Source organism: Strix uralensis, chromosome 31 (genome assembly GCF_047716275.1).
Source record: "Strix uralensis isolate ZFMK-TIS-50842 chromosome 31, bStrUra1, whole genome shotgun sequence".
Taxonomy (NCBI): Eukaryota; Metazoa; Chordata; class Aves; order Strigiformes; family Strigidae; genus Strix; species Strix uralensis.
Window position 1 is genome coordinate 1,361,998 of NC_134002.1, and position 27,285 is coordinate 1,389,282.

The following is a 27,285-nucleotide window of genomic DNA, read 5'->3' on the forward strand; positions in this document are numbered from 1 at the left end:
TGTACCACTGATGACATTTGGGCTTGATCACCCAGACAACATTCCACTCACCCTAACATCTACTTCTTCAGCCCACGTAGCCCCAACCTGGCTATAAGGACACCACGGGACACCATGTCAAAGGCCTTGCAAAATTCCATGTGCAGAACATGCCCTTCTGTCCCCTGCCTGTTTTGGTTCAGAAATCCCTTTTTTGTCCTTCAACTACCTGGAGATGGCTGCAGGAGGATGTACCCTACCACCTTCCCAGGGATGGAGAGAAGGTGATCAGCTTATAACTCTCCCCCTATAATTCTCCCATTCTCGTTCCTGCACTTGAAGATGGGTTTGACATCTGCCTTTTCCATGCACCCCAGAACCTCTCTGATTCCTCTGATACTTTTGAGGGCTCAGTCCAGAATCACAGGCGAGGCTGACGTAGCGAACAGGAGCACTTGCAATGAGCCTGTCCAAGGCAGCTGAGATGAGTCTCACTGGGAGAGTGGGGGTTGTTCCTGGAGACACACAGAGAAGTGTCAGGGCTCTGTCAGGTGTCCACATCTCAGCTGGCCTCATGCGCTCATCTTACACACAGGGGTGTTCAGAAACATAAGTCCTTCCCTTGCACACGCAGAGGCAGTGCATTGCAGGGGTTGTAGTGTCTCTCTGGCGTCCTGCTGCCACTGCCAGAGGCTGGGAGGCGCCTCAGCCCTGTGGTGATCACCCTGCTCTGCACTCATGTGAGATGCCCCACAGCATGAGGAATGAACACAGGGACCACGGTTCAAGGGAACATCTTCCATTGCTGCATTCAGGTGGTTTCCCAGGTGACGTTACTGTCAATGTGAAGTGACCTCATGACACTGTTTGTCCCACACACCTTCATGGCACCCCCAGGAATAGCTGATGGCATTTGTGCTCTCTCACATCACACACATGACGTGTATGCTTACATCTCCTCCTCACAATGCAAACATGGACTTCTGAGCTACTTATTTGATGTACCTCCGTGGAGGGAAAAAGTTCCTCCCCAGTGTGGGGTGAGAGGCCAGTGCTGCAAATGGTGTTTGGGAGGGGCTAGAGAGTGATGATTTCCCTAGGTCAGTGTCCTGGTTTAACCCCAGCCGGCATCTGAGCCCCACACAGCCACTCACTCACTCCCCTTGCTTCAATGGGGGACAGAAACAAAAGGGTAGAAGTGAGAAAACTCATGGGTTGAGATAAAGACAGTTTAATAGGTAAACAGAAAGCCACACATGTAAGCAAAGGAAAACATGGAATTCATTCACTTCTTTCCATTTGCAGGCAGGACCTCAGCCATCTCCAGAACATCAGGGCTCCATCACATGTAATGGTGACTTGGGAAGACAAATGCTGTAACTCTGAACGTCCCCATGTTCATCCTTCTTCCCCCAACTTTATATAACAGAGCATGATGTCATAAGGTATAGAATATCACTTTTGTCAGCTGGGGATATCTGTCCATGCTGTCTTCCTTCCCATCTCCTTGCACACCCCCACCCTGCTCACTGGTGGGGTGGGGTGAGGAGCAGAAGATGCCTTGACTCTCTGCAAGCCCTGCTCAGCAATAATGAAAACAGCCCTGCGTTATCAACACTGTTTTCAGCACAAATCCAAACCGCAGCCCATACCAGCTACTAGGAAGAAAATTGACTCTATCCCAGTCAAACCAGCACAGGCAGCTTCCCCAGTGTGTCCAGTGAACATGGGCACAGTCCAGACCCTGGTCCTTCAAGTCTCTCCCAGGAGGCCTGGCTGTGCGACGACACTGCTGTGTGCCCCCACCCTGCAAATCACACTGTTCACCTGTTCACTGGTGTTTTCATCAGCGGGCCAATTTCTTGGGGATGTTCTTGAGATCAGGTTTGGAAGAAGACCTCAGCCTGTCCCTGCCTGTGGTCACAGAACTGCCATGCAGCAGGAGTGTGATCAAGCTGCCAGAGCACTCAGGCCTTACACCAAACTGAAGGGACCAGAAAGAGAGTGTGCAAATGAGGAGACAACATCTCTGGAAGACCAAGTGCTCCGTGGCAGGACTGCCATGCTGGGACTCTCTTCCCCTCCACCTCTGTACACAGGAATTGTCCCTGCAGCTCCAAAAATATCTTAGAGGAAAGATCTCAGAAGAAAAAAACATCACTGCAGACCCTTTCTTTTGTTAAAACACACAGAGATCATGGCTCCTCATTTATGCAGCCACTCAGGCAGAAAAGAAAAGCAGACAGTGAAACAGAAAGGGGATGACAACATCATTACAAGTAAAATACTACCACCAACAACAGAAAAAGCTGAGAGGCTGGGCCTGTACAGAGTTATATTATAATTGCTTTGAAGAAGATGAGGAGTTTATTGCTTCAAAATAACATCTAGATATCAGTTTCCAGAGGGCATCCTTGATCTCCTGGTTCCTCATGCTGTAGATGAGGGGGTTCACTGCTGGAGGAACCACCGAGTACAGAAATGACACCACCAGGTCCAGGGATGGGGAGGAGATGGAGGGGGGCTTCAGGTGGGCAAACATGGCCGTGCTGATGAAGAGGGAGACCACGGCCAGGTGAGGGAGACACGTGGAAAAGGCTTTGTGCCGTCCCTGCTCAGAGGGGATCCTCAGCACGGCCCTGAAGATCTGCACATAGGACACCACAATGAAAACAAAACAACCAAAAGCTAAACAGGCACTAACCATGATAAGCCCAAATTCAGTGAAGTAGGAGTGTGAGCAGGAGAGCTTGAGGATGTGGGGGATTTCACAGAAGAACTGGTCCAGGGTGTTGCCTTGGCAGAGCGGTATTGAAAATGTGTTGGCCGTGTGCAGCACAGCCCAGAGAAACCCAGTGCCCCAGGCAGCTGCTGCCATGTGGACACAAGCTCTGCTGCCCAGGAGGGTCCCGTAGTGCAGGGGTTTGCAGATGGCAACGTAGCGGTCGTAGGACATGATGGTGAGGAGAGAAAACTCTGCTGAGATCAAGAAGAGAAAGAAAAAAACCTGGGCAGCACATCCCAAGTAGGAGATGTGCCTGTTGTCCCGGAGGGAATTGTCCATGGCTTTGGGGAGAGTGGTGGAGATGGAGCCCAGGTCGAGGAGGGAGAGGTTGAGGAGGAAGAAGTACATGGGGGTGTGCAGGTGGTGGTCACAGGCGATGGCGGTGATGATGAGGCCGTTGCCCAGGAGGGCAGCCAGGTAGATGCCCAGCAAGAGCCAGAAGTGCAAGAGCTGCAGCTCCCGTGTGTCTGCGAATGCCAGGAGGAGGAACTCAGTGATGGAGCTGCTGTTGGACATCTGCTGCCTCTGGACATGGGGGACTGTACATGGAGGAAAAGCAGTGAGCAGTTAGGGTAGACTTCTCTGAACAAAACTTGCTCCACTTCTCACAGAACCCCACTAAACTCCTTTGCCTCTCTCAGGAGACCATTGGCAGGTTGTCGCAGATGAAAGTATTAACACTGTAATGATTTCACAGCTAAGTGAGCTGTATTAGTGACTAGCAGCACTTGATCATTAACCAATTTAAGGATTTACAAAGTCATTCAGTAAAATATGTTATAATTAAAATAGCGACTTAACTACAGATTCAAAGATGACAAGATTCACACTAACTTACCGTACGGTACCTTAAATCAATACATATATACATGCTCATTCACAAAGACAAGACATACAGACACTCAGACAGACAAAAATATTTGGATCCACTGAAATAACTATGTACCCACACTCGTGGAAATAACTGTGTATACCTAAACACATCGGTAGGAAGAGAGAATGAGTGGGTGAAAGAGAAGCCAGCTTCCAGTTAAAATTTCCCTCTTGTCGAGTTTGGAGTAAATACTCACAGTGCATCGACATTCCTCAACGGGCGATAATTGAGATTCGAGAGGGTTAACTTCGACCTGGTCTCCCGTCAGTTCTAACGGCAGACCATAGCTCAAGGATTCTGGTACCTGAGAGGCATCCCAGCTCAGGGAAGATGCTGGTCACAGGCCCACTGCGATCCAGGAGAGCTCAGAGGGTCTCACTTGGGGTCCCTATTTATAGGGTCCAAGGTAACTGACTTTTCTCAGGTACTTTTTAGCTCCAGCCCAGCTCAAATAATGGCGCGTTCTGGTATCTTCCACCACTTTGCACAAGAACTTGATGGATGTGCAATTCTGTTATTGTTTTCCCTGGACCATGTCCCAGGTACAGGTGTACCAGGCTGTCAGGAGGTGATGGACTGTTCCCAAGCGATAGGGAGAGCAGGAGCCAGGCTTGGCGAAGGGGCACTGAGTGGCCGATCAAGGAGGGGAGTTGGAGTCACTACAAGTGCCGAGGGAATTGCACGACCACACATGTCCACCTCATGAGCTCTGGTTGGTGCTGGCGGAGGGTACCCAAGGGAGCAGGGGTCTGTGCTGTGGGCTCTGGATGAATCAGTCCTATCCTACAACAGCAGGCAAATAGGAACACGGGTGATCTCAAATTAAATCCACTACTGATAGAAATGAGCTTTTCAGCATTGTTTCTCCCATTTCACCTGACATTAGAGCAGAGCTGTGGGGAATTGATTTTGTTTATTTTGTTCTAGTTGTCTCACCACAGCTGAGGAGCATTTCCTAAGGCAGAAACACTTGGCATTCCTGTTCCACTCCATATGAAACTTTGTTGGTGCTGGCAGGCAAAGGGACTGTCCCTTCGTGCAGTGTGGAGAGCTGCTTTGTCCATCAGCCCTGCTCTCAGCTGCCCTTTCCTTGCCTCTCTTTGAGCTGGAGGATGATCAAAGCCTGATGTTCACCTGAAATGAAACTGGAAACTTCTGACAGCGGAGGAATCCAGTTTCAAAGTGCACATCCCCAAACCCCTCCCCAACATCTCACCGTACCTGAGGAGGATCTCAGCTCCCCCCTCCCAGGCAGGGACACACAGGGCTCATTGCAGCTGCCCACACACAGACGATGAGCCGCACTGCTATGGCCTTAGCACCGAGTTGTCTTCTCCATGGGGCGCAGAGAGACCACGGGAGAAGCGGGACCCCAGGGGAAGAGTCAAAGCCCTGAAGATGGGCTGTCCTTAAGTGAGGGTCAGCTCATTGCCAGTCCCACACACTGCCGTGCCCAGAGCCCCCAGGTAAGGTGGGGACAAAGGCAACCAGATCAGGAGGGGAAACACAGAGAAATGCCCCAAAACTCCTGTCAAGGGAGTAAGGAGTAAGGACAGGGACAGACAGAGAGGAACTCAGGGGTTTCTCCTCAGTGCAGGTCAGGATGCCAAGAAGAAGACTCAGCAGTAAATCCCACAACAGTGGGGGAAAAGGCTGTCTGGGTGGGAGAGGAGACCAGGGGAGTACTCCTTGAAGGGCTTTGTGCTGCAGAGGATGAGAGGGAGGTGCCCAAATCCCCTTTCTATGGCATTTGTTTGAGAAGCTCCCTCTCCCTCCCTGCAAATGTCTCTGCTGCTTAGAGCTGCCACAGGCAGGACCTGTGCCTCTGTCAATACGTCTCCATCCTGTCAGTGCTCGCCACCCCCATCCCACCCGCTGTGTGCTCAGCTCTGCCCTGCAGACCCCTCCTGGCAGCAGGGCCCTGCCCAGGGACATCTCTGTGTGTGCAGGAGTTCAGGAAAAATTCTGGTAAGTGCTAACAAGAACTGGGGTCTTAGTGCCTTCTCCAGAAAGAAGAAATAAATTCCTTTCTCCCAGTGCCCACCAAGACAACCAGGGGAAGAAAACTCAAAGCAAACACTCCTCCCCTTTTAGGTACTCCAATCTTGACCTTCCTCTTGAAAAGTCCCCCAGAAATTCCCTAGGAGTGATCTGGAGCTCTGAGCAGCTCTGCCCCATGCAGCACCCTCTCCACAGCAGAAGGACCCTGCCCTGCCGGGGGTCTCTCCTTCCCCACACAGCTTCTCCCCACAGCGCCGTGGGCAGCTCCCCGGGCAGGCTGAGTGCTGACCCTGGCAGGCGACAGAGTCCCTGCCCCAGCACACAGCCCCTGGGCTGCAGGGACCCTGCTCTCAAGGACAGCCCTGGGCACCCCTGGCTGCACCCGTGCCTGCACACCCCTGCAGCCGTCCCCGGGAGAAGGCAGCCGCCATGGCCTGTCCCTCTGACAGTGCAGCAGCAAAGCCCTGCTCTGGAGCACGGCCTCCTCCTCCAGACACCAGGGACATTCCTGGCGGCTGTGCTGGCTTCACCAGATCCCTCCACCACCTGCAGCTGCATTGCCCTGCACCCACAGACTTACTGTGTCAAGGGCTGTGAAGATTTCTCCTCCAGTGAGCTCTCAGCATCCTGCTACTGCCATCTGCCTTTCCCCTCTCTGTGCCCGGCTCCTCTGCCCTCGGTGCCTGCAGGCAGTGCCCTCAGCCCTGCTGCGCTTTGCAGAGGAGCTGCTCCTGGTCAGAGCTGTATCTCTGCAGCGCTGACCACTTGCCCTCAGCTCCCTCTGTCCCAGGAGCCCAGCCCAGCTCCGCAGCAGAGGACCAGCCCAAGGCATTTTAATGACCCCTCAGGTGGGTTTGGTGATGAGTCTCTGAACATCAGACACTGAGAAGCTGCTGAAGAAATCTCTGAGGAAGTCAAAGTTAAATTCAAACTGCAAAGTTTCTTGTGGCTTTAATGGGTCCCACTGAGGGACACTGTTGACAAAGCCTCCCCAGGCTCCACTTAGAGCAGAAATGTGGAGGCAGTGATGGCAGGTAGGGAAAAGCAAAGCAAAGGTGGCTCTGATGCTGAGGAAACCTGCATGTGTTTCATGAAGCCAAAGGGCTAAGCCCTGAGCCCATTAACCAAAGGGCCAAGCCGTGACCTCCAGCGTCTTGGAAGGCAGATCCTGTCCCTCACCCATTGCTCAGAGCTCTTCCTGGGGCAGTGGGCGATGGAGATGAGCACCTGCCAGGCTCCTGAGTAGGGACAAGGGGGCAATGAGCCCCCAGTGTTGCAGGGGACTGTGCCTCCTCATAGGCATCAGTGCCAGAAACTCCAGCCATGGCCAAAGTCAGGAAGAGGTTGACTGTTTGGGATTTTCAGCTTTTCCACAACCCTCTGTCATCTCCACCGCTGGCTGCCCTACTGTGTTTCATCACCTCTTTCCGTGGAGGGTGTAGTCACCCACCCAGTTTTCTCACCTTGCTCTCACCTAAGCATCTTCCTTCCTTTACTGATATCTCACCGTTCTCCCTGGTTCTTTCTTGAAGTGTTGGGTTTTGGTTTTTGATATATTCCAAAAGCCTTGCACTGATCCAGACTCCTTCTGGGTGATGTGTTAAACCGCAACACTGGCCTTGGAATGAATACTTTTTCTTCATAGTGGAAAACAGAGTGAGAAGGAAATAATGCCAGAAAGTGCACTTGGGGAAGAGAAGACTGTACACACAGATAAAAACTCCACCATCTCTGAAACCTCTCTTCAAGCACTCTAGGGCTACTCCTATTCTGTCCGGAGTCTCCACACCAGTGAGCCCAGGGCGTTCAGCCTCTGTAAACTGCTTATGTGTTTGAGACCTCCAAACGCCATCTTGGGAGATGTCTGGGCACTCTCCAAGATGTTTGCAGATGAAAACGTAGTGGTCATAGGCCAGGAAAGGCAGAGTGAGACTTTCTACCAGCACCTGTAATGACAGGACAAGGGGCAACAGTTTTAAACTGAAAGAGGGTAGATTTAGTTTTGTTATAAGGAAGAAATGTTTTACAATGAGGGTGTTGAGACACTGGAACTTCCAGGGAGGGGGCATCCACAACTTTACTGGGCAATGTGTTCCAGTGTCTCTCCACACTCGCAGAATTTCTTCCTTATATTTAATCTAAATCCACGAGCTTTCCATTTAAAGCCCTTACCCCTCATCCCATCCCTACAACATCTGATAAAGAGTCCCTCCACATCTTTTCTGCAGGCCTCCTTTAAGTACTGGAAGGCCGCTAGAAGGTCTCCCTGGAGCCTTCTCTTCTCTGGGATGAACAACCCCAAATCTCTCAGCCTGTCCTCATAAGGGATGTGCTCCAGCCCCCTGATTATCCTTGTGGCCTCCTCTGGACCTGTTCGAGGAGGTCCATGTCCTTCTGACATTGGGGGCCCCAGAGCTGGACACAGTGCATGAGGTGGGGTCTCACCAGAGTGGAGCAGATTGGCAGAATCCCCTCCCTCGACCTGCTGGCCACACTTCTCTTGATGCAGCCCAGGGCACAGTTGGCTTTCTGGGCTGCAAGTGCACGTTGCTGGCTCACAGTCAGTTTTCTATCCTCCAACTCCCCCAAGTCCTTCTGCACAGGGCTCTCAAACCACTCTTTGCCCAGTCTCTATTTGTGCTTAAGATTACCCCAATCCATGTGCAGGACCTTGCACTTGCCCTTGTTGAACTCCATGAGGTTTGCACAGGCCCACCTCTCCATCCTGTCCAGGTCCCTCTGGGTGGAACATCCCTTCCCTCCAGTGTGTCGGCCGCACCACACAGCTTGGTGTTGTCGGCAAACTTGCTGAGGGTGCACACGGTCTCACTGTCCATGTTGCCAACAAAGACGTTAAGTCCAAGTGGTGATCCTTGGACATGTAGCCACTGACTGCAACCCTTTGAGTGTCACCATTGTAGAAGAATTTTAAATATAACCTCTGGTATATTTGAAACAGATTTTAAGGCCTAGTGAAATGTGTTCAGGACTTAGTGATCTTGTAATATTACCAATGTAACCAGAATGCTGCTCCACAGGCCTGAAAAGTGTTCTTAGCCTGCTTCTTGTATAGTCCCAACCCAAAACTGGTTTAACACCCAGTCAAGCTAATCACATAGACACAGACTGAACAAAGGAAAATTAATTGACTAAACACAGGTGTTTTGCGAGATTAACAGAATTTAGTAGATAGAAAGTGCTTGCGCTACCTAAGCTTTTAATAGAACATCCTGAAGTCTTTCTCACAAGAGAACATCATAAGGCATTGCAGGGTGCTAAATCCCCTCTGCTGGAGAAACTGTGGGGTCCTCGGGGTCTGGTACTGATAAGGCCATGGGGATGGACCCAGAGTGGAAGTTGCGCTTTTTGGAAGAGAGCAGCAGGAACGTGTGGAGCTCTGCCTGGGGATGGAGGATGAGTCAGCTGAGAGCTGAAGGGTCATGGGCAACACTGTTATAAAAAGCACTAGATATAAATGTAGTAGAGATAGAGTGTTAGAAGGTTGTGTGATGTGAAACTCAATCGTAGAAACTAGATGAGCTTTAGGAACCATATGTGTTGGTTATAATATTTGTTTAGGTCTTATGTAACTAAGGAAACTTGTTATGCTCCAACAGTGCTGCTTGAAATCCCCTTACCTTCACTATCCTGATTTAGGGATCAAGAAATCAAATGAATAAAAGTGATTAATGACAGAAATGAAGATAGATATTGATATATATATATATAAAATCAAATCACTGATCAATACAGTAAAATAAAAGCTCTTCATAAAAAGTTGTTAAAGTAAAAATGGTAATTCCATAATCTTCTATATGTAGTGGTTAGTGGAAAATTTAAATTATGAAATACTTGTAATAAATTAACTCAGTGGTTTAGAAGAGAAGAGAAAAATAAATCTTAGTGGCAGGTACTGGCTCAGGTGACCTGCGAGAAGAAAGAATTGTTCTGGACAGAACTGGTACGAGTTAAGCAAGAAGATGGGAATTAGCCAAGTAGAAATCGAGCATGTGCAAGGAAAAGGGTCAGACAGGGAGCACCGTGATGACTATCGGAGACCACCAGAGGACCCCTGAAGACCACCTAAGGACCTAAGTGTGCATGCGAGAAGGACATTTACATATATTAATGAGTTCCAGGAAAAGTGTTGAATATGTTAACAATTTCTCAGAATAATGTTGAATACGGATAATTGGCTACTATATACATTTTTGCTTTGGAGACAATTGTCGCCCACATTTCAGGAGGAGCTCTCCCCTGTGCACTCTGTGCTGAAATAAAGAGTGCTGATTTCTGAAACTCACATTGAGTTTTAGAGGGTTTTCTTATACCAGCTTTACAGCAACAACACTGTGGTGGGTGGATGTCTGCTGTGGACCCCCTGATGAGGAAGAGGAAGCAGATGAAGAAGCTTCATTCAACGGGAATGAGCCCTGGTCCTCATGGCAGACCTAAACTATCCCAATATTTGCTGAAGGGGCAATGTAGAAAACTGAAAGTCATCCAGGAGGTTTTTGGAGGTTATTGACAACATCTTCCAGAAAACCGTCACTGAGGAGTCACTGAGGGAAGGTGTCCTGCAGGAAATGATACTTAGAAAAAAGGAAGAGCTGGTCAGGGATGTAACAGTCAAGGGTGAGAAAGTAGAGTTAATCCTCCTGAGAGAAGGGTTCAAGGCCAAGAACAAGACTTCAGGAGAGCAGGCTCTGGCCTGCTGAGGAACCTGCTTGAAAGAATCCCAGGGCATAAGACACTGAAGAGAAGAGTCCATCCATAGATGCAGGAAGTCAAGCAACATGGCAGTCGTCTACTTTGGATGAGAATGAAGGTCCTGACAAAAATGAAGCATAAAGAGGCAACACAGAGAAGGTGGAAGCTGGCTGCCTTCCAGCCTCAGTGGTTCTGTGACTGTGCTGGAGAGAGACATTGGTGGGTGTGTGCTGATCCCAGGACCAGCTCTTGGACAGGTGCAGAGCCTAAGATCAGCTCCTGGAGAGATCACTACTGGACACGTGTCTATAGAGGTCGATGTTTCCCACTCCCACAGCCCAGCATACAAACAGCCCAAACCTCGTTTCTCCTTTCTCCACTGACAGTGGTTGTGCTTGGCCTACACACCTCCCGAGGTCCCATCTAGGATGAGTGATGGTGCATTTCCTTCCACCACAGCTCTTCACTTGATGATGATTGGGAGAGCGCTCACGTTCCCCATGACCATGGAAGGGAGCAGACATAAGTTTGGAGTGATCAGATGTGGCTTTTTGTCCCATTGAAGTCACTGACACAGGGCTGCTCGGCAGGGAACCTCTGATGCAGGATTCATCATGTCTGAGCTTAACCTTTGCTTTTCTTTTTCCTTCTTTTCCCTCCCATGTTCTTCTCTTTGATCACCCTCACACATTCCTCTACAAACAGCCCAACTCTGCTCTTTCCCCACTGCCCCTGGCTTTGCTGGCTTCCTGCCCTCCTAGAGTGTTTCTAAGAGAGTTGTCATGTTAATTCCTGCCTTGGTCAGTACAAAACCAGCAACTCCTTTTATTAGCTGTGGTGTCCTGCAGTTTCTTATCCTGTGATCTTGTGTTGATGGCTCACCACAATCAGGGTGAGCCACCTGCACACAAACATTGACAGCCAGAAAAATGGAGCTTCAGTCCAGGAGGCCTTTGAGAAACTCTGCGTTTTGGCCAACAGAAAGGTTAAGTTTTAGAAGGAGAAGTGGCCAGTCCTTCACTGGGGGGAAGAATAACCTCTATTGATCCCCAGGTACAAGTAATCATGAAAGGAAGGCAAGAGACCGGAATGGCTGAGGGGAGACCTGCTGGTCAAAGTAAAGGGCAAGAAGGAAATGCACAGGCAGTGGCAGCAGGGACAGGTACCCTGGGATGAGTAGAGGGACACTGCTGGGTTGTGTAGGGATGGGGTCAGGAAGGTCAAGATACAGCTGGAGCTGAACTTGTCAAAGGATGCAAAGAATAAGAAGAAGGGCTTCTACAGGTACATCAGCCTGAAAAGGAAGATCAAAAAAACTGCATCCTCCTGATGAGCAAAACTGGCAAATAGTAACAGTGGAGAAGGAGAAGGCTGCCGTACTCAACAACATTATTTTCTAAGTCTTCTCTGGCAGCGTCTCTTCCCACACCTCTCGAGTGGATGGACCACAAGGCAGGGACTGGGGGAGAAAAGTCCCTCCCCGTCAGATTCGGGACCACCTGAGGAACTGAACATACATAAGTTTGTGGGACATGATGAGCTCTATCCCAGAGTCCTGAGGGAATTGGCTGATGTAGTTGCCAAGCCACTCTCCAGGATATTTGGAAAGTTTTGGCAGTCAGGGAAAATCTCTGGTGCCTGGAAAAAGTGAACGATTGCACCCATTTTTTAGAAAGGTAGAAAGGAGGACCCTGGGAACTAGCAGCCTGTCAGCCTCCCCTCTATTCCTGGAAACATCATGGAAGAGTTTCAGCAGCAGCAAAGGAGGTGCTTTGCCCAATCCTATTTCTATTTTGCCCTGGGCTGTACAGAGTTGGTTCTCCTTGCTGTCATGTCCTTTGACCGCTGTGTTGCTCTCTGCCAGCCTTTGCGTTACGCCGCCATCATGAAGCCTCAGCTCTGCATCCACCTGGCTGCTGCTGCTGGGTCATGGGCATCACACTCTCGAGTTACCGTCTGCTCCTCCTCTACCAGCTGACTTGCTGTGGCTCCAACAAGATCCACCATTTCCTTTGTGACAACTGCCCCTTATTCAAGTTGTCCTGCTCTGACAGCAGCCTGCTGTGGAAAATAGACTCTGGTTTAATGTCAGTTGGCCTACTGGCTCCCTTATGTTTAACTCTGGCATTTTACATGCGCATCCTTTTCTGTATTCTACACCTTCCAGCAGCCTCTGCGAGGAAAAAAGCTTTTCCTACATGTTATTCCCATCTCACCACCTTGGCCATTGCATATGGGAGCTGCATTGCTCTCTACGTGCGTCCTTCAGAAGATGTTTCCTTGGAGACAAACAGATCTGTAGCTTTGCTGAACACTGCCCTGTACCCATTTTTAAATCCGCTCATCCACAGACTTAGAAACAAGACGGTGATCCTGGCCCTGAACGAAGCCATTGCCCGTGCGACACTACAGCTTTTCCCCTAATCATGGTGCATTTCTGGACAGCAATTCCAGTGATCTGCTCTCATCTGTTAAATAACACCAGTGCACAGGTGTGTCACCTCCAAATACAGATGCCTCAGGAGATTTCTGTTCTTGTTGGACTGTGTCAGGTGAAGTGAGAAGAAGCTCATCTGCACACACAAAGGCGGCACCAACAATGGCAGGAGGAGTAACTCAGTTACCACCCTGCCCCAGCTGCTCCCAGACCCATCACAGCAGAGCCACCAGCTCATCAGGAGCCCATCTCCACAAACCGAGAAGAGCCCTGAGGCACAGGGGCAGGTGGGATCCCAATTTACAGGCTCCTGAGGAATGAACGTCTTGTCCCAGCTCCTTCCAGGGCTGCCCTGGGAGAGCCACCAGCCCCCTTGTCCAGGGGTGAAACCCGTCAGGATGAGCCACTGAGAGCAGCTCTGGGTCAGCATTTGGACTGAGGGGATTGTTGCCTAGGGGTGTGGGACACATGATGGGATGTAGGGGAAGAGCATTTTTGGATTGCACAGGACTTATTATGGGATGTTTAGGGGAGAACCCCAACAAGGGCAGTCTGTCCTGTCTTCTCATTAAACTTAATTTCTAACTCTTTCCTGTGTGAGGGAATCTCTCTTCTGCGTGAAAACATGTGAGCATGGGGATGTGAGTGCAGCAACTGGAGCAGGAGCAGGGGGTCAGACAGCCCATATGTCATTAGTGCCAGCAACTGAGAGACTGGAGTGAGTGAACTTAAGACTCTGTGTGTGACTGGGGTGGTCTGTGCCAGCATCTGGAACGGGGCTGCGGCCTCGAGGGCTTGTATGTCCAGGTGCCTGCAACTGGGGAGGCTGGTATCCAGGGGCAGCTGCTGAGGAGAGTGTCCGAGCCCAGCTGCTGGAGGGATCCACCTTGTACAGGAATATAGAATAGAATAGAATAGAATAGAATAGAATAGAATAGAATAGAATAGAATAGAATAGAATAGAATAGAATAGAATAGAATAGAATAGAATAGAATAGAATAGAATAGAATAGAATAGAATAGAATAGAATAGAATAGAATAGAATAGAATAGAATAGAATAGAATAGAATAAAATAGAATAGTTGGAAGGGACCTATAATGACCATCTACTCCAAATACGTGACCACTTCAGGTCTGTTGATAAATCCTGTTATTAAGGGCGTTGTCCAAATGCCTCTTAAACATTGACAGGCTTGGGGTGTCGACCACGTCTCTAGGAAACCTGTTCCAGTGCTCCACTGCCCTCTTGGTAAAGAAATGTTTCCTGATGCCAAGTTTGTACCTCCCCTGATGCAGCTTTGAACCATTCCCACACGTGCTGTCACTGGATACCATGACAAGAGCTCAGCACCTCCATCTCCACATCCCCTCCTCAGGAAGCTGCAGAGAGCCATGAGGTCACCCCTAAACATCCTTTTCTCCAAACTAGACAAACACCAAGTCCTCAACTGCTCCTCACAGGACATTCCTTCCAGACCTTTCAGTGGTTTTTTTGACTCCCTCTGGATTCATTCAAGGACTTTAACACCCTTCTTAAATTGTGGGGCCCAGAACTGCAGTTTTCTCCTTCCATTACTCTTTGTTCATTCAGACACCTCTCACCTGTGCTGCTGCTTTGAGCTTCAGGGACTCAAACCTTGCCTGTCTCTCAATAGTCTAATTGTCTCTTTAGCCAAATCTTTCATTATGTTTATATCTACCTTTTTGTATCTATGTAGCTAAAATATTATCCCCCAAGATTTTCCCTTGTTGAAAGACGACCTCATTAGAGATATCGTGTACTTAGTATATGGTTGAGGAGTGTGATTTATTGTTTATAAAACTTGATCGTGCTTCACTGTTTTTTGCTTGCAAATAGGAAAAATTCTTCTGTGCCTGTGTGCAACCAGTTCTCTAAGGAGAGCAGGTGGGAGATGGTGCAATGGAGCTGTAACCTCCCGCTGCAGACTGCAGTGGAGAAGTCGGATGTAAGGAAAAGGGATGTAAATCCCAGCTGGCCAATGACAGAAATGGTGAGGCTGGGGAGGTGAGGAGCAAGGTTGTCCAGACAGTGCCAGACCTCAAGGGGCTGCTTCTGCTACCTGTGCAGAGCTCCTGAGGAGACCCTCTGCATCAATATCAATTGCAGAAGGCTTCTATCACCTCTTCTCTAATCTGAAAAGTAAATAAAAATAACCGTTAAAATAAAAAATAATTTTGGTTAGATCCTCTTTGAAATCTTCCTGCTTAACTACACTGTGAAAAGACTCCAATGAGCTGTACAAGTCCTGAAGCCTTGAAGAAAACTAAAGGAAGAGAAATAGCTCGTTAGGGTTTTCTTTATTTTAATGAGCCCCATCGTGTATTTGGCCCTGAGTCCATGAACCTCAGATACTGAGAGGAGACTGAGCAAAGTACTCAAGAAGTCAAAGTCAGCAGCAAAGCTCAAAGTACCTTGAAGCACTGATTGGCCCCACTGAGGGCCACTACTGACAAAGCCTCTCCAGGGACTCATTAGAGCAGATAATTGGAGGCTGTGATTGCAGGTAGGCAAAGGCACCCTGCAGGTGGCTGTAATGCTGAGAAACCCCTTGGTTTGTTTTATGAAGCAGAAAGGCCAAGCCCTGACCCTCAGGCCCTGGGAAGGAGATGCTGCCCCTCATGTGTGGCTCAGGGTTCTTCCTGGGGGCAGTGGGGTGTGAGGGTGAGCAATGCCAAGTGTAGGAAAACTGCACAACACCTCCCGGCTTCCCCAAGCAATGGTGAAGAGTAAACGAAGTCCAGAGCCTCAAAATAATTTTTTTCCTGTTAGGCCTCAGTGGCAGAGTCAACTGCCATAGCCAAGGGGAGAAAGAACTTGTTCCTGTTGGGCCTTTTAGCCTTGCCAGAGCCCTTGGCCATCTCGACTGCAGGCTGTCCTACACTGTCCCATGCCTGCACCTCTTTCCCTCCAGGCTGCAGACACCCATCTTGCTTTCCCACCTAGCTCCTACCTCAGCATTTCCACACCTTCACTGATGTCTCTCCACCCTCACCAGCTGTTCCTTGAAAGACAAAGCCATGGGCTGATCCTGACTCCTTTGGGGTGATCTCTTGCACCACAATGCTACCATTTGAGTGAGATAGCTTCTTCTTCAAATGCAGTCTGAACCTTCCAAGATACACTTTGTGAGATTTCCTTCTCTTCCAACTACCAAGAAATGCTCCATCATCTCTGAACCCCCCCTTCAAGCAGTTTCAGGTTATTTGTACAGTGCCCTGAGGCTCCACCTCACCAGGCTAAAGAAGCCCAGGTTTCTCAGCCTCTCCACAAAGTCCCCAAACCCCGTCCTGGCAGATCTGCTCTGGAGCCTCTCCAGTTCCTCCTCATTCCTTCAGAACAGGGAGCCCCACACCCAGACACACTAGTCAAGATGTGGCCACCACAGTGCTGATGATCACTCCCTTGTCTGAGTTGGCCACATGCCCCCTAACGCAGCCCCACAGGCAGCTGGCCTTACTCACGGTGACATGCACCTCTGCCTTGTATGGCATCCCTAGTGATGCCCAGGCCCTTCTCCTCGGGGTCACTCCTCTGCCAGTCAGGTCCCCACATGCCCCCATCTATGGGGTTATTCTGTCCCCAAATGCAGCACTGGCCACTTGGCCTTGTAAAGCTTCAGGAGGTTTCTACTGACTGAACCCCAGAGATTTTCAGGGTCCCCCAGCAATGAAGCTCCATTGGGCCAGCTGGTGATGTGTGCCTGCAGATGGCTCACCCTGACATGGGGTGACTTTGACACAATAAGAGCATGAGGAATTGCAGGACATAACAGATAATAACAGGAGGCACCTATTCAATGATGCTGTTCACCAAGGTACACATTCCCATGGTGACAAGTTCAGAAACACCAAATGAAATTGCAAAGGAAGCCAAACCAGGACCAAAGAGGAAAAGGTAAATAGAGATGGGCTATTTGCATTGGAGGGTGCAAGGATGGTCAAGGGGAAGAAATTTTGAGTAGGAAAAGACAGGAAAAGGTGAAGCAATGGAAATGATCAGGACTGTTTGGAGGTACCTGCCAAGCATGCCTGCATCAAAAAATTCACAGATCATCTGACCAAACTTTCTCATTGACTTCTGTGGCCACCAGGAACCTGAGTGATTTCCCTCCCATCATGAAGGAAAGATCCATGGTGGATCAAAATGCAGAATCATTCATGCTGGAAGGGACCTGAGGAGATCTCTAGTCCAACTTCCTGCTCAAGGTAGCATCACCTCTGGGTCATGGCAAGTTGCTCAGGGCTCCATTCATTTTCAGCTTGAAAAGCTCCAAGGATGGAGATGACACAAGCTCTCTGGGAAATCTGCTCCAGTGCTTGACCGTCTTGATGAGCAGAAAGTTTTTCCTCCCTTGTTTCAGCTGATGCCCATTGGCCCCCATCCTCTCACCATGCACAATAGTGAAGAGCCTGGCTGCATTTCCATGAGGACACCCAAGAAGATATGGGAAGGCTGTTATTAGGTCTCCCCAAAGCCGTCTCTTCTCCAGGCTTTGCACCTTTGCAGCAAAGGTGGCCAGTGGCTTTCTGGGCTGCATTAGGAAGAGCACTGCCAGCAGGTTGGTGGAGGTGATCCTTCCTCTCAGCACTGTTACAATTTCTCTTGTTGACTTCCCTCAGGGTTTTCAACCCTGCCACCTTCACTTGCACTGTAGCCACAGCTGGCCTCCACATCTTCCACCAGTCCTACCCTGTCTTCTTGTGAAAAACAAGTCCAGGAGGGCATTCCCCCATGTTGAGTCGGGGATTATTTTCCACCTTCCCTTCAACCAAGGCCACCTAGCAGAGGTCCATGGTCTTCAAAGTCCCCACTGATTACCAGGGCCTAAATTTGTGTCCGTTCTCCAGCTGTCTAAAGGAGACTTCATCCTCCTGCTGTCCTTCATCAGGAGATTCATTGATCCTGACCAGAAGATCACGGTGCATTGAGGAGTCAGTGATCCTCATAACAGTAAACCTGAGTAGACCCAGGCCTGGGCTGTGCTCCATGTACAGCCTGGGCTTCAGGTCCTGTTGGGCTGAGTGTATCCCTTGGTCGTAAGTTAAATTAGATTGTAAAAGACAGGAAGCTCCCACCAGCCACTGGTGATTGGGCCATCTGCATGTCCTGACCTTCATACAAAACTGCAGCAATAAATACCCGTGTGGACATCCTCTTTTCGGGGCAGTAGAAGTGATGACTACAATTGTTTTCCTTGTAAGAAAACGCTAAAAGAGCTCACAGGAGCAAAATGAAATACCACTTCAACAGGTGGGATCTGCACAGCTTGCTGCACCAGGATCAAAAGCACGGGTGATGGGATCAGAATGTGGGAACGAGGGCTTTGGAGGGTTAGGTGGTAAAGCCCAGGGTTTTACTGGGGCACACTGGAATGCCCTGGAGTGTCCTGGCCATGGGAGGGGAGGGTCTGAGACCAGTAGAACTCATGGTACCTAGTTTCTTAAATACACCCTGTTAGAAAGACCATGAGACCTCACAGGTCTCTGGGATGTCCCCAGTACCAGCAAGGGATGGGAGGACCAAAGTGCCCTCCAGTTCCCAGACTGGATACCCTCCAAGTCCACCCCACTACTTACCACCACGCCATAACCTGCACTTGCTTCGAAGAATGCCTAGGGAAGAAGAGCAAAGGCGTGGTCTGGACTGGATCTTGGTGGGGCTGGGGTGGGACACAGGTGTCCTCAGTCCCCACAGGCCCATGGCTTCCCCTGGTCTGAGCAGGAAAATCCCTTCTGCTCTGCCTGGCCCCATTCCTCCAAGTGTCACCTACAATACCTGACCATGCAAGGACCAGGGGTGGGGATGGAGACAAGGAGAGAGTGAGGAATTCATGTCCTCCAAAGAGGATGGGGTTGAGGTGGGGGAAGACCCAAAGACAGGGCACTGGGGTGAATTAGTGGACACCAGGGTTGTGGACTGGAGGTATTGCAGGGACAGGACTGTGTCGAATGCAAGTGAGGATTAAAGGAATTCAAGAGGAGGAGACATGGAGACTTCAAGCACAGTGGTTGGTGGGGACAGAAGGAAGAGGACTGCAGAGGACAAAAATGACAGGATTGGGAGAGTGTTTGGGAGTGGGGGTTCAGGGAAGGGGATCTGGGGACACTGCTGCAGTGGACAGGATGAAAAGCAAAAGACTGAGGGGAAAGACAGAAAGAAAGGCATCAGGAGGGATCAAAGGGAGGGGATTTGGGGACCCCACATAGGACATGAAAGAGATCCCAGGGATGAGATGTCTGAAGGGACCAAAACAAGGGGATGGGGTTGCACAAAAGGGATGGAGGTGGTGTCATCAGGACAAGAAATCTGTGGGGGCACTCCCAGGGAAGAGACGGGTCCAACCATTCCAACAGGAACTGAGGCTCTGGGCACAAGAACATTAATTGTGGGGGAAGGGGGGGAACAGATGGAATTGTGGAGGGGAGAAAGCTGCATTGTGGGGGCTGGAGGTGCAGGGGAGCCTGCAGGAGCCCCTGGCTTGGGAAAGGGAGAGGCCAAGGCAAGGGGTTTCATGCTCCCCACTGTGATTTCGTTCTGCAGGAGAGCTGATGTCCTGCAGCCAAGACCCATCCCCAGCCTTGAACCCCTCCCGTGGCACTGGGGACTCACCTGAGCATCTTCTAGGGTGCACAGCAGGATGGGGAAGAGCAGGGCCATGGTGAGCACTGCGACCTTCATCTTCCTCTGCAGTGTGGCGAGTGCTGGGTGAAGCTGGAAAAAGTGAAGGGCAGATTTATCCCTCCCAGGACTCCTCCTCGCGCACCCCCAGCACCTACGCCTAGAACCCCAGGGCAAAGCCAGGCTTGGCAGAGACACCAGCCCTGGTAGCAGAGTCACCCCCTCATCCGGCATGGATCCAACCACCTTCCTCGGCACCAGTCCAGCTTCCTGCATGGGGCAGCTGCACATGGAAGGGCCCAGGCACCTTGAGGTGGTGATGCGGAGTGGACACAGCACTCATGCCAGCTGGACATGTTGTGGGGAACTGTGTCACAGGTTTACAGAAGCCCAGCTAGACGACATCCATAGCTCTTCCCTTGCCCACTGATGTTGTCACTCCATCTTAGAAGGTCAAAAGGTAGGTCAGGCAAGGTGAAGCCACACTGTCTCAAATCACTTCCATGTCCTCCAAGTGCCTCAGCACAGCTTGTGGGAGGATCATTTCCATGATCTTCCCAGGCACAGAGGTGAGGCTGACAGGTCGCTAGTTCCCAGGATCCTCCTTTCTACTCTTTTCAAAAAGGGGTGCAATGGTTCCCTTTTTTCAGGCACCGGGGATTTCCCCTTACTGCCAGGACTTCAAATATCCTGGAGAGTGGCTTGGTAACTGTATCAGCCAATTCCCTCAGGACTCTGGGATGCATCTTGTCAGGTCCTACAGACTTATGTATGTTCAGTTCCCCAGGTGGTCCTGAATCTGACCTTCTCTTACAGTGGGAGGGACTTTGCTCCCCCAGTCCCTGCCTTGTGATCCATCTACTCGAGAGGTTTTGGAAGACAAGGTGCAGTGAAGACAGAGGAAAAGGTCTTGTCAAGTACCTCAGCCTTCTCCCTGTCCGTTATTTCTAGTTTTCCAGTCTTGTTCATTGAGTTGATACAAGTTTTTTGACCTTCCTTTTCAGGCTGATGTACCTGTAGAAGCCCTTATTCTTTGCATCCTTTGACAAGTTCAGCTCCAGCTGTGTCTTGGCCTTCCTGACCCCATCCCTACACAACCCAGCAGTGTCCCTCTACTCATCCCAGGGTACCTGTCCCTGCTGCCACTGCCTGTGCATTTCCTTCTTGCCCTTTACTTTGACCAGCAGGTCTCCACTCAGCCATGCTGGTCTCTTGCCTTCCTTTCCTGATTTCTTACACCTGGGGATCAATAGAGGTTATTCTTCCTCCCAATGCAGGACTGGCCACTTCTCCTCTAAAACTTACCCTTTGTGTTGGCCAAGTCCCAGACTTTCTCAAAGGCCTCCTGGACTGAAACTCCATTTTTCTGGCTGTCAATGTTTGTGTGCAGGTGGCTCACCCTGATTGTGGTGAGGCATCAACACAAGATCACAGGATAAGAAACTGCAGGACACCACAGCTAATAAAAGGAGTTGCTGGTTTTGTACTGACCAAGGCAGGAATCAAGAGAAGCCTGTTAGAAACTCTAGGAGGGCACAAAGAAGCAAAGTCAGGGGCAGTGGGGAAAGAGCAGAGTTGGACTCTTTGTAGAGGAATGTGTGAGGATGATCAAAGAGAAGAACTTGGGAGGGAAAAGGAAGAAAAAGAAAAGCAAAGGTTAAGCTCAGACATGATGAAGACTGCATCAGAGTTTCCCTAGCAAGTAGTCAATGACTGCAGTGGGACAAAATTAAAGAGTTGATTGCTACAAACGTATGTCTGCTCCCTTCCATGGTCATGGGGAACATAAGTGCTCTCCCCGTTATCATCAAGGGAAGAGCTGTGGTGGAAGGAAATGCACCATCACCCATCCTGGAAGGGACCTCGGGAGGTCTGTAGGCCAAGCACAACCACTGTCAGTGGAGAAAGGAGAAACGAGGTTTGGGCTGTTTGTATGCTGGGCTGTGGGAGTGGGAAACATTGGCCTCTATAGACACGTGTCCAGTAGTGATCTCTCCAGGAGCTGATCTTAGACTCTGCACCTGTCCAGGAGCTGGTCCTGGGATCCCCTCATCCCTCCAGTACCCACACGCACAGACAAACACACACAAACACGCAGACACATGCATGAAACACACAAATTTATTTCTCCAGCAGAGAGTAAGTGAACACCTGAGGCTGGAAGGCAGCCAGATTTGAAATTCTCTGTGCCGCCTCTTCATGCTTATTTTTGTCAGGAGCTCCTTTCTCATTCATATTCACCTTCTCCAGTGTTGCTTCAATTCCTGCCTATCTGGTGGTGCTATTCTGGAGCTTGAAGAGGAGATCCTTGACCATCAGATACCTCTCGCCTCTTCTCTTCAGTGTCATATCCCGTGGGATTCTGCCAAGCAGGTTCCTCAGCAGGCCAAAGCCTGCTCACTGAAGTCCTGATCTTTGCCTTCTTCTCTTCTCTCAGGAGCCTCAACTCTACTTTCTCACCCCTGAATGTTACATCCCTGACCAGCTCTTCCTTGTTTCTAAATATGATTGCCTGCAGGACACCTCCCCTCACTGGCTCCTCAGTCACCCTTGTCAGGATGATGTTGTCAATTAACTCCCAAACCCTCCTGAATGGCTTTCACTGTGCTGTGTTGCCCCTTCAGCAAATATTGGGAGAGTTTAGGAGTGCCATGAGGTGCAGGGCTTCTTCCAGTTGAATGAAGAGGGTTTCATCTACTTCCTCTTCCTCATCTGGGGGTCCATAGCAGACATCCACCCACCACAGTGTTGCCCATGACCCTTCAGCTCAGCTGACTCATCCTCCATCCCCAGGCAGAGCTCCACACATTCCTGCTGCTCTCTCCCATAAAGGGAATCTTCCCCTCAGAGTCCAGCCCCATGGCCGTATCTGTACCAGACCCTCAAGACCCAGAGTTTCTCTAGCAGGGGATATTTGTAGTGCCGTTCAACTCCTCATGTTGTTCTGTTCTGAGAGACACCCCAGTCAAGATGAGCCAGCTACACACAAACATGAAAAGCTGACCAAATGGATGGTAACTCCAAGGAGACCTTCAGAAAAGCTGGGATTCGGCAAAGGGAAGTCACTTGAAATTTTGCAAGGAATACTGGTCAGTCCTGCATAGGTGGGGGGCAGGGGACAAATAGCCCCATAGCTCAACACAGGCTGCATCCTGACTGGCTGAGGAGCAACTCAGAGGAGAAGGGCCTGGACACTACGAGGGATGCCCTCCGAGCCAGGAGAGGATGGACACGACGAACAAGGGCAGCTGCCTATGGGGCTGCATTCGGAGGAGCGTGGGTCACCCAGACACCCTGAGTTACCATCCCCCTCCACTCAGCACTGCTGTGGGCCTACACATGAGTGTGTCCCAGGGTATGTCTCCCCATTTTGGAGAACTAGGGAGGACCTGGAGAATGTTGAGTGAAGGTCTGCCAAGGTGGGGTTCGAGACCTAGTGCCCATGAGCTGTGTGGGGTGTCTGAGGGACCTGGAGATCTTTGGCCCAGTGGTGTGGAGGCTCCAGGCACTATAGGAGTAGCCTGAGAGTGACTGAGGGGTGATTTCAGAGATGGTGGAACACTTCTTTTTAGTAAGACACAGGATTACAAGGAAATAATGGTTTAAAGTGCAGCTGGGGAGTCCCAGACTGGACACAGAGAAATGTCACTCGAAGGGCAGTGCTGTGGTGTAACAAGTCACCCAGAGGGAGACTGGAGCAGCCCCAAGCTTTGTGTTTCAAGGAGCAGCCAGGGAGGATGGAGAGATCTCAGTAAAGGAAGGGAGATGCTCAGGTGAGAGCAAGGTGTGGTAGCCGGGAGGACGTCTCCAGCCTGCAGAGAAAGAGGTGCAGGTGTGGGACACAGTGGGACAGCCTGTGGTGGAGACGATAGAGGGATGAGGAAAGTCTGAAAATCCCCCAGCAGAGATGAGCTCTTTGTGCCCTTGGCTCTGGCTGTTGTCTCTGCCACTGATGCTGATGAGGAAGCACCTTCCCCTTCCAGCACTGGGTCTCATGGCCTCCCCTTCCCCACCTGAGAGCCTGGGAGGTGTTGGACCATAGTCCTGCCCTTGGCATTGCCCATCCCCACATCACACTGCCCCAGGAAGAGCCCTGAGCAATGTCTGAGCGACAGGATCTCCCTTCCCAGCTTCTGGGGGTCTGGCCTTGGCCCTTTGGCTTAAAGTGACACTTCCAGGTTCACTCAGAATTTGTTCCACCTTTGTTTACTTGTCATATCTGCCTGGAGTTTTCTGCTCTAACCAGCCCCTGGGAGGTTTGTCAGTAATGGTCCTCACTGGGACCCATTAACACTCCAAGAAACTTTGGAGTTTGCATCTGAATTGGAATTCTTGACAGGCACCTTCATCTTCCTATCACTGTCTGAGATTCATGGACTTGGCAACAAACTCACCAGAGGAGTCATTAAAATGCCTTGGGCTGGTCCTCTGGTGCAGAGCTGGGCCGGGCTCCTGGGACAGAGGGAGCTGAGGGCAAGTGGTCAGCGCTGCAGAGAGACAGCTCTGCCCAGGAGCAGCTCCTCTGCAAAGCGCAGCAGGGCTGAGGGCACTGCCTGCAGGCACCGAGGGCAGAGGAGCCGGGCACAGAGAGGGGAAAGGCAGACGGCAGTGGCAGGATGCTGAGAGCTCACTGGAGGAGAAATCTTCCCAGCCCTTGACACAGTAAGTCTGTGGGTGCAGGGCAATGCAGCTGCAGGTGGTGGAGGGATCTGGTGAAGCCGGCACAGCCGCCAGGAATGTCCCTGGTGTCTGGAGGAGGAGGCCGTGCTCCAGAGCAGGGCTTCCCTGCTGCACTGTCAGGGGACAGCTGCAGGGGTGTGCAGTTGTGGGTGCAGCCAGGGGTGCCCAGGGCTGTCCTTGAGAGCAGGGTCCCTGCAGCCCAGGGGCTGTGTGCTGGGGCAGGGACTCTGCTGCCTGCCAGGGTCAGCACTCAGCCTGCCCGGGGAGCTGCCCATGGCGCTGTGGGGAGAAGCTGTGTGGGGAAGGAGAGACCCCCGGCACGGCAGGGTCCTTCTGCTGTGGAGAGGGTGCTGCGTGGGTCAGGACTGCTCACAGCTCCAGATCACCCCTAGGACATATAGTGATAGACTTTTTGAAGAAGTACATCAAGCCAACATTTAACTGAAAGGGAAAGAGTCTGTGCTTTGATTTTTCCCTATAAATAGGGACCCCAAGTGAGACACTCTGAGCTCTCCTGGATCGCAGTGGGCCTGTGACCAGCATCTTCCCTGAGCTGGGATGCCTCTCAGGTACCAAAATCCTTGAGGTATGGTCTGCCGTTAGAACTGACGGGAGACCAGGTCGAAGTTAACCCTCTCGAATCTCAATTATCGCCCGTTGAGGAATGTCGATGCACTGTGAGTATTTACTCCAAACTCGACAAGAGGGAAATTTTAACTGGAAGCTGGCTTCTCTTTCACCCACTCATTCTCTCTTCCTACCGATGTGTTTAGGTACACACAGTTATTTCCACGAGTGTGGGTACATAGTTATTTCAGTGGATCCAAATATTTTTGTCTGTCTGAGTGTCTGTATGTCTTGTCTTTGTGAATGAGCATGTATATATGTATTGATTTAAGGTACCGTACGGTAAGTTAGTGTGAATCTTGTCATCTTTGAATCTGTAGTTAAGTCGCTATTTTAATTATAACATATTTTACTGAATGACTTTGTAAATCCTTAAATTGGTTAATGATTAAGTGCTGCCAGTCACTAATACAGCTCACTTAGCTGTGAAATCATTACAGTGTTAATACTTTCATCTGCGACAACCTGCCAATGGTCTCCTGAAAGAGGCAAAGGAGTTTAGTGGGGTTCTGTGAGAAGTGGAGCAAGTTTTGTTCAGAGAAGTCTACCCTAACTGCTCACTGCTTTTCCTCCATGTACAGTCCCCCATGTCCAGAGGCAGCAGATGTCCAACGGCAGCTCCATCACTGAGTTCCTCCTCCTGGCATTCGCAGACACACGGGAGCTGCAGCTCTTGCACTTCTGGCTCTTCCTGGGCATCTACCTGGCTGCCCTCCTGGGCAACGGCCTCATCATCACCGCCATCGCCTGTGACCACCACCTGCACACCCCCATGTACTTCTTCCTCCTCAACCTCTCCCTCCTCGACCTGGGCTCCATCTCCATCACTCTCCCCAAAGCCATGGACAATTCCCTCTGGGACAGAAGAGACATCTCCCACTCAGGTTGTGTTGCCCAAATCTTTTTCTTTCTCTTCTTTTTTGGAGCAGAGTTTTCTCTCCTCACCATCATGTCCTACGACCGCTACGTTGTCATCTGCAAACCCCTGCACTACGGGACCCTCCTGGGCAGCAGAGCTTGTGTCCACATGGCAGCAGCTGCCTGGGGCACTGGGTTTCTCTGGGCTGTGCTACACACGGCCAACACATTTTCAATACCACTGTGCAAAGGCAACACCCTGGACCAGTTCTTCTGTGAAATCCCCCACATCCTCAAGCTCTCCTGCTCACACTCCTACTTCACTATATTTGGGCTTATCATGGTTAGTGCCTGTTTAGCTTTTGGTTGTTTTGTTTTCATTGTGGTGTCCTATGTGCAGATCTTGAGGGCCGTGCTGAGGATCCCCTCTGAGCAGGGACGGCACAAAGCCTTTTCCACGTGCCTCCCTCACCTGGCCGTGGTCTCCCTCTTCATCAGTATGGCCATGTTTGCCCACCTGAAGCCCCCCTCCATCTCCTCCCCATCCCTGGACCTGGTGGTGTCATTTCTGTACTCTGTGGTGCCTCCAGCAGTGAACCCCCTCATCTACAGCATGAGGAACCAGGAGATCAAGGATGCCCTGAGGAAACGGATAACTAGATGTTATTCTGAACCAATAAACTGCTCATCTTCTTCAAAGCAATTATAATATAACTCTGTAGAAGCCCAGCCTCTCAGCTTTTTCTGTTGTTGTTGGTGGTATTTTACTTGTAATGATGTTGTCATCCCCTTTCTGTTTCACTGTCTGCTTTTCTTTTCTGACTGAGTGGCTGCATAAATGAGGAGCCATGATCTCTGTGTGTTTTAACAAAAGAAAGGGTCTGCAGTGATGTTTTTTTCTTCTGAAATCTTTCCTCTAAGACATTTTTGGAGCTGCAGGGACAATTCCTGTGTGCAGAGGTGGAGGGGAAGAGAGTCCCAGCATGGCAGTCCTGCCACGGAGCACTTGGTCTTCCAGAGATGTTCTCTCCTCATTTGCACACTCTCTTTCTGGTCCCTTCAGTTTGGTGTAAGGCCTGAGTGCTCTGGCAGCTTGGTCACACTCCTGCTGCGTGGCAGTTCTGTGACCACAGGCTGAGGTCTTCTTCCAAACCTGATCTCAAGAACATGCCCAAGGAATTGGCCCAGAGATGAAAATGCCAGTGAACAGGTGAACAGTGTGATTTGCAGGGTGGGAGCACGCAGCAGTGTCCTCGCACAGCCAGGCCTCCTGGGAGAGACTTGAAGGACCAGGGTCTGGTCTGTGCCCATGTTCACTGGACACACTGGGGAAGCTGCCTGTGCTGGTTTGGCTGGGAGAGAGTTAATTTTCTTCCTCGTAGCTGGTATGGGGCTGTGGTTTGGATTTGTGCTATAAACAGTGTTGATAACGCAGGGCTGTTTTCGTTATTGCTGAGCAGGGCTTACACAGAGTCAAGGCCTTTTCTGCTCCTCACCCCACCCCACCAGTGAGCAGGGTGGGGGTGTGCAAGGAGATGGGAAGGAAGACAGCATGGACAGATGATCCCAGCTGACAAAAGTGATATTCTATACCTTATGCCATCATGCTCTGTTATATAATGCTGGGGGAAGAAGGATGAACATGGGGACGTTCAGAGTTACAGCATTTGTCTTCCCAAAGCACCGTTACATG

The 27,285-nt window shown here is 50.5% G+C and overlaps 1 protein-coding gene across 1 annotated transcript; it reads left to right on the top strand.

The window, feature by feature from the left end:
• Nucleotides 1-4,975: 4,975 nt before the first annotated feature.
• LOC141936054 (olfactory receptor 14I1-like) lies at nt 4,976-26,665 on the top strand. Its single transcript, XM_074852778.1, has 3 exons — nt 4,976-5,104; nt 25,330-25,787; nt 26,656-26,665. Exons 1-3 carry the CDS (start codon nt 4,976-4,978, stop codon nt 26,663-26,665), a joined length of 597 nt encoding a protein of 198 aa, XP_074708879.1.
• The last annotated feature ends 620 nt before the right edge of the window (nt 26,666-27,285 follow it).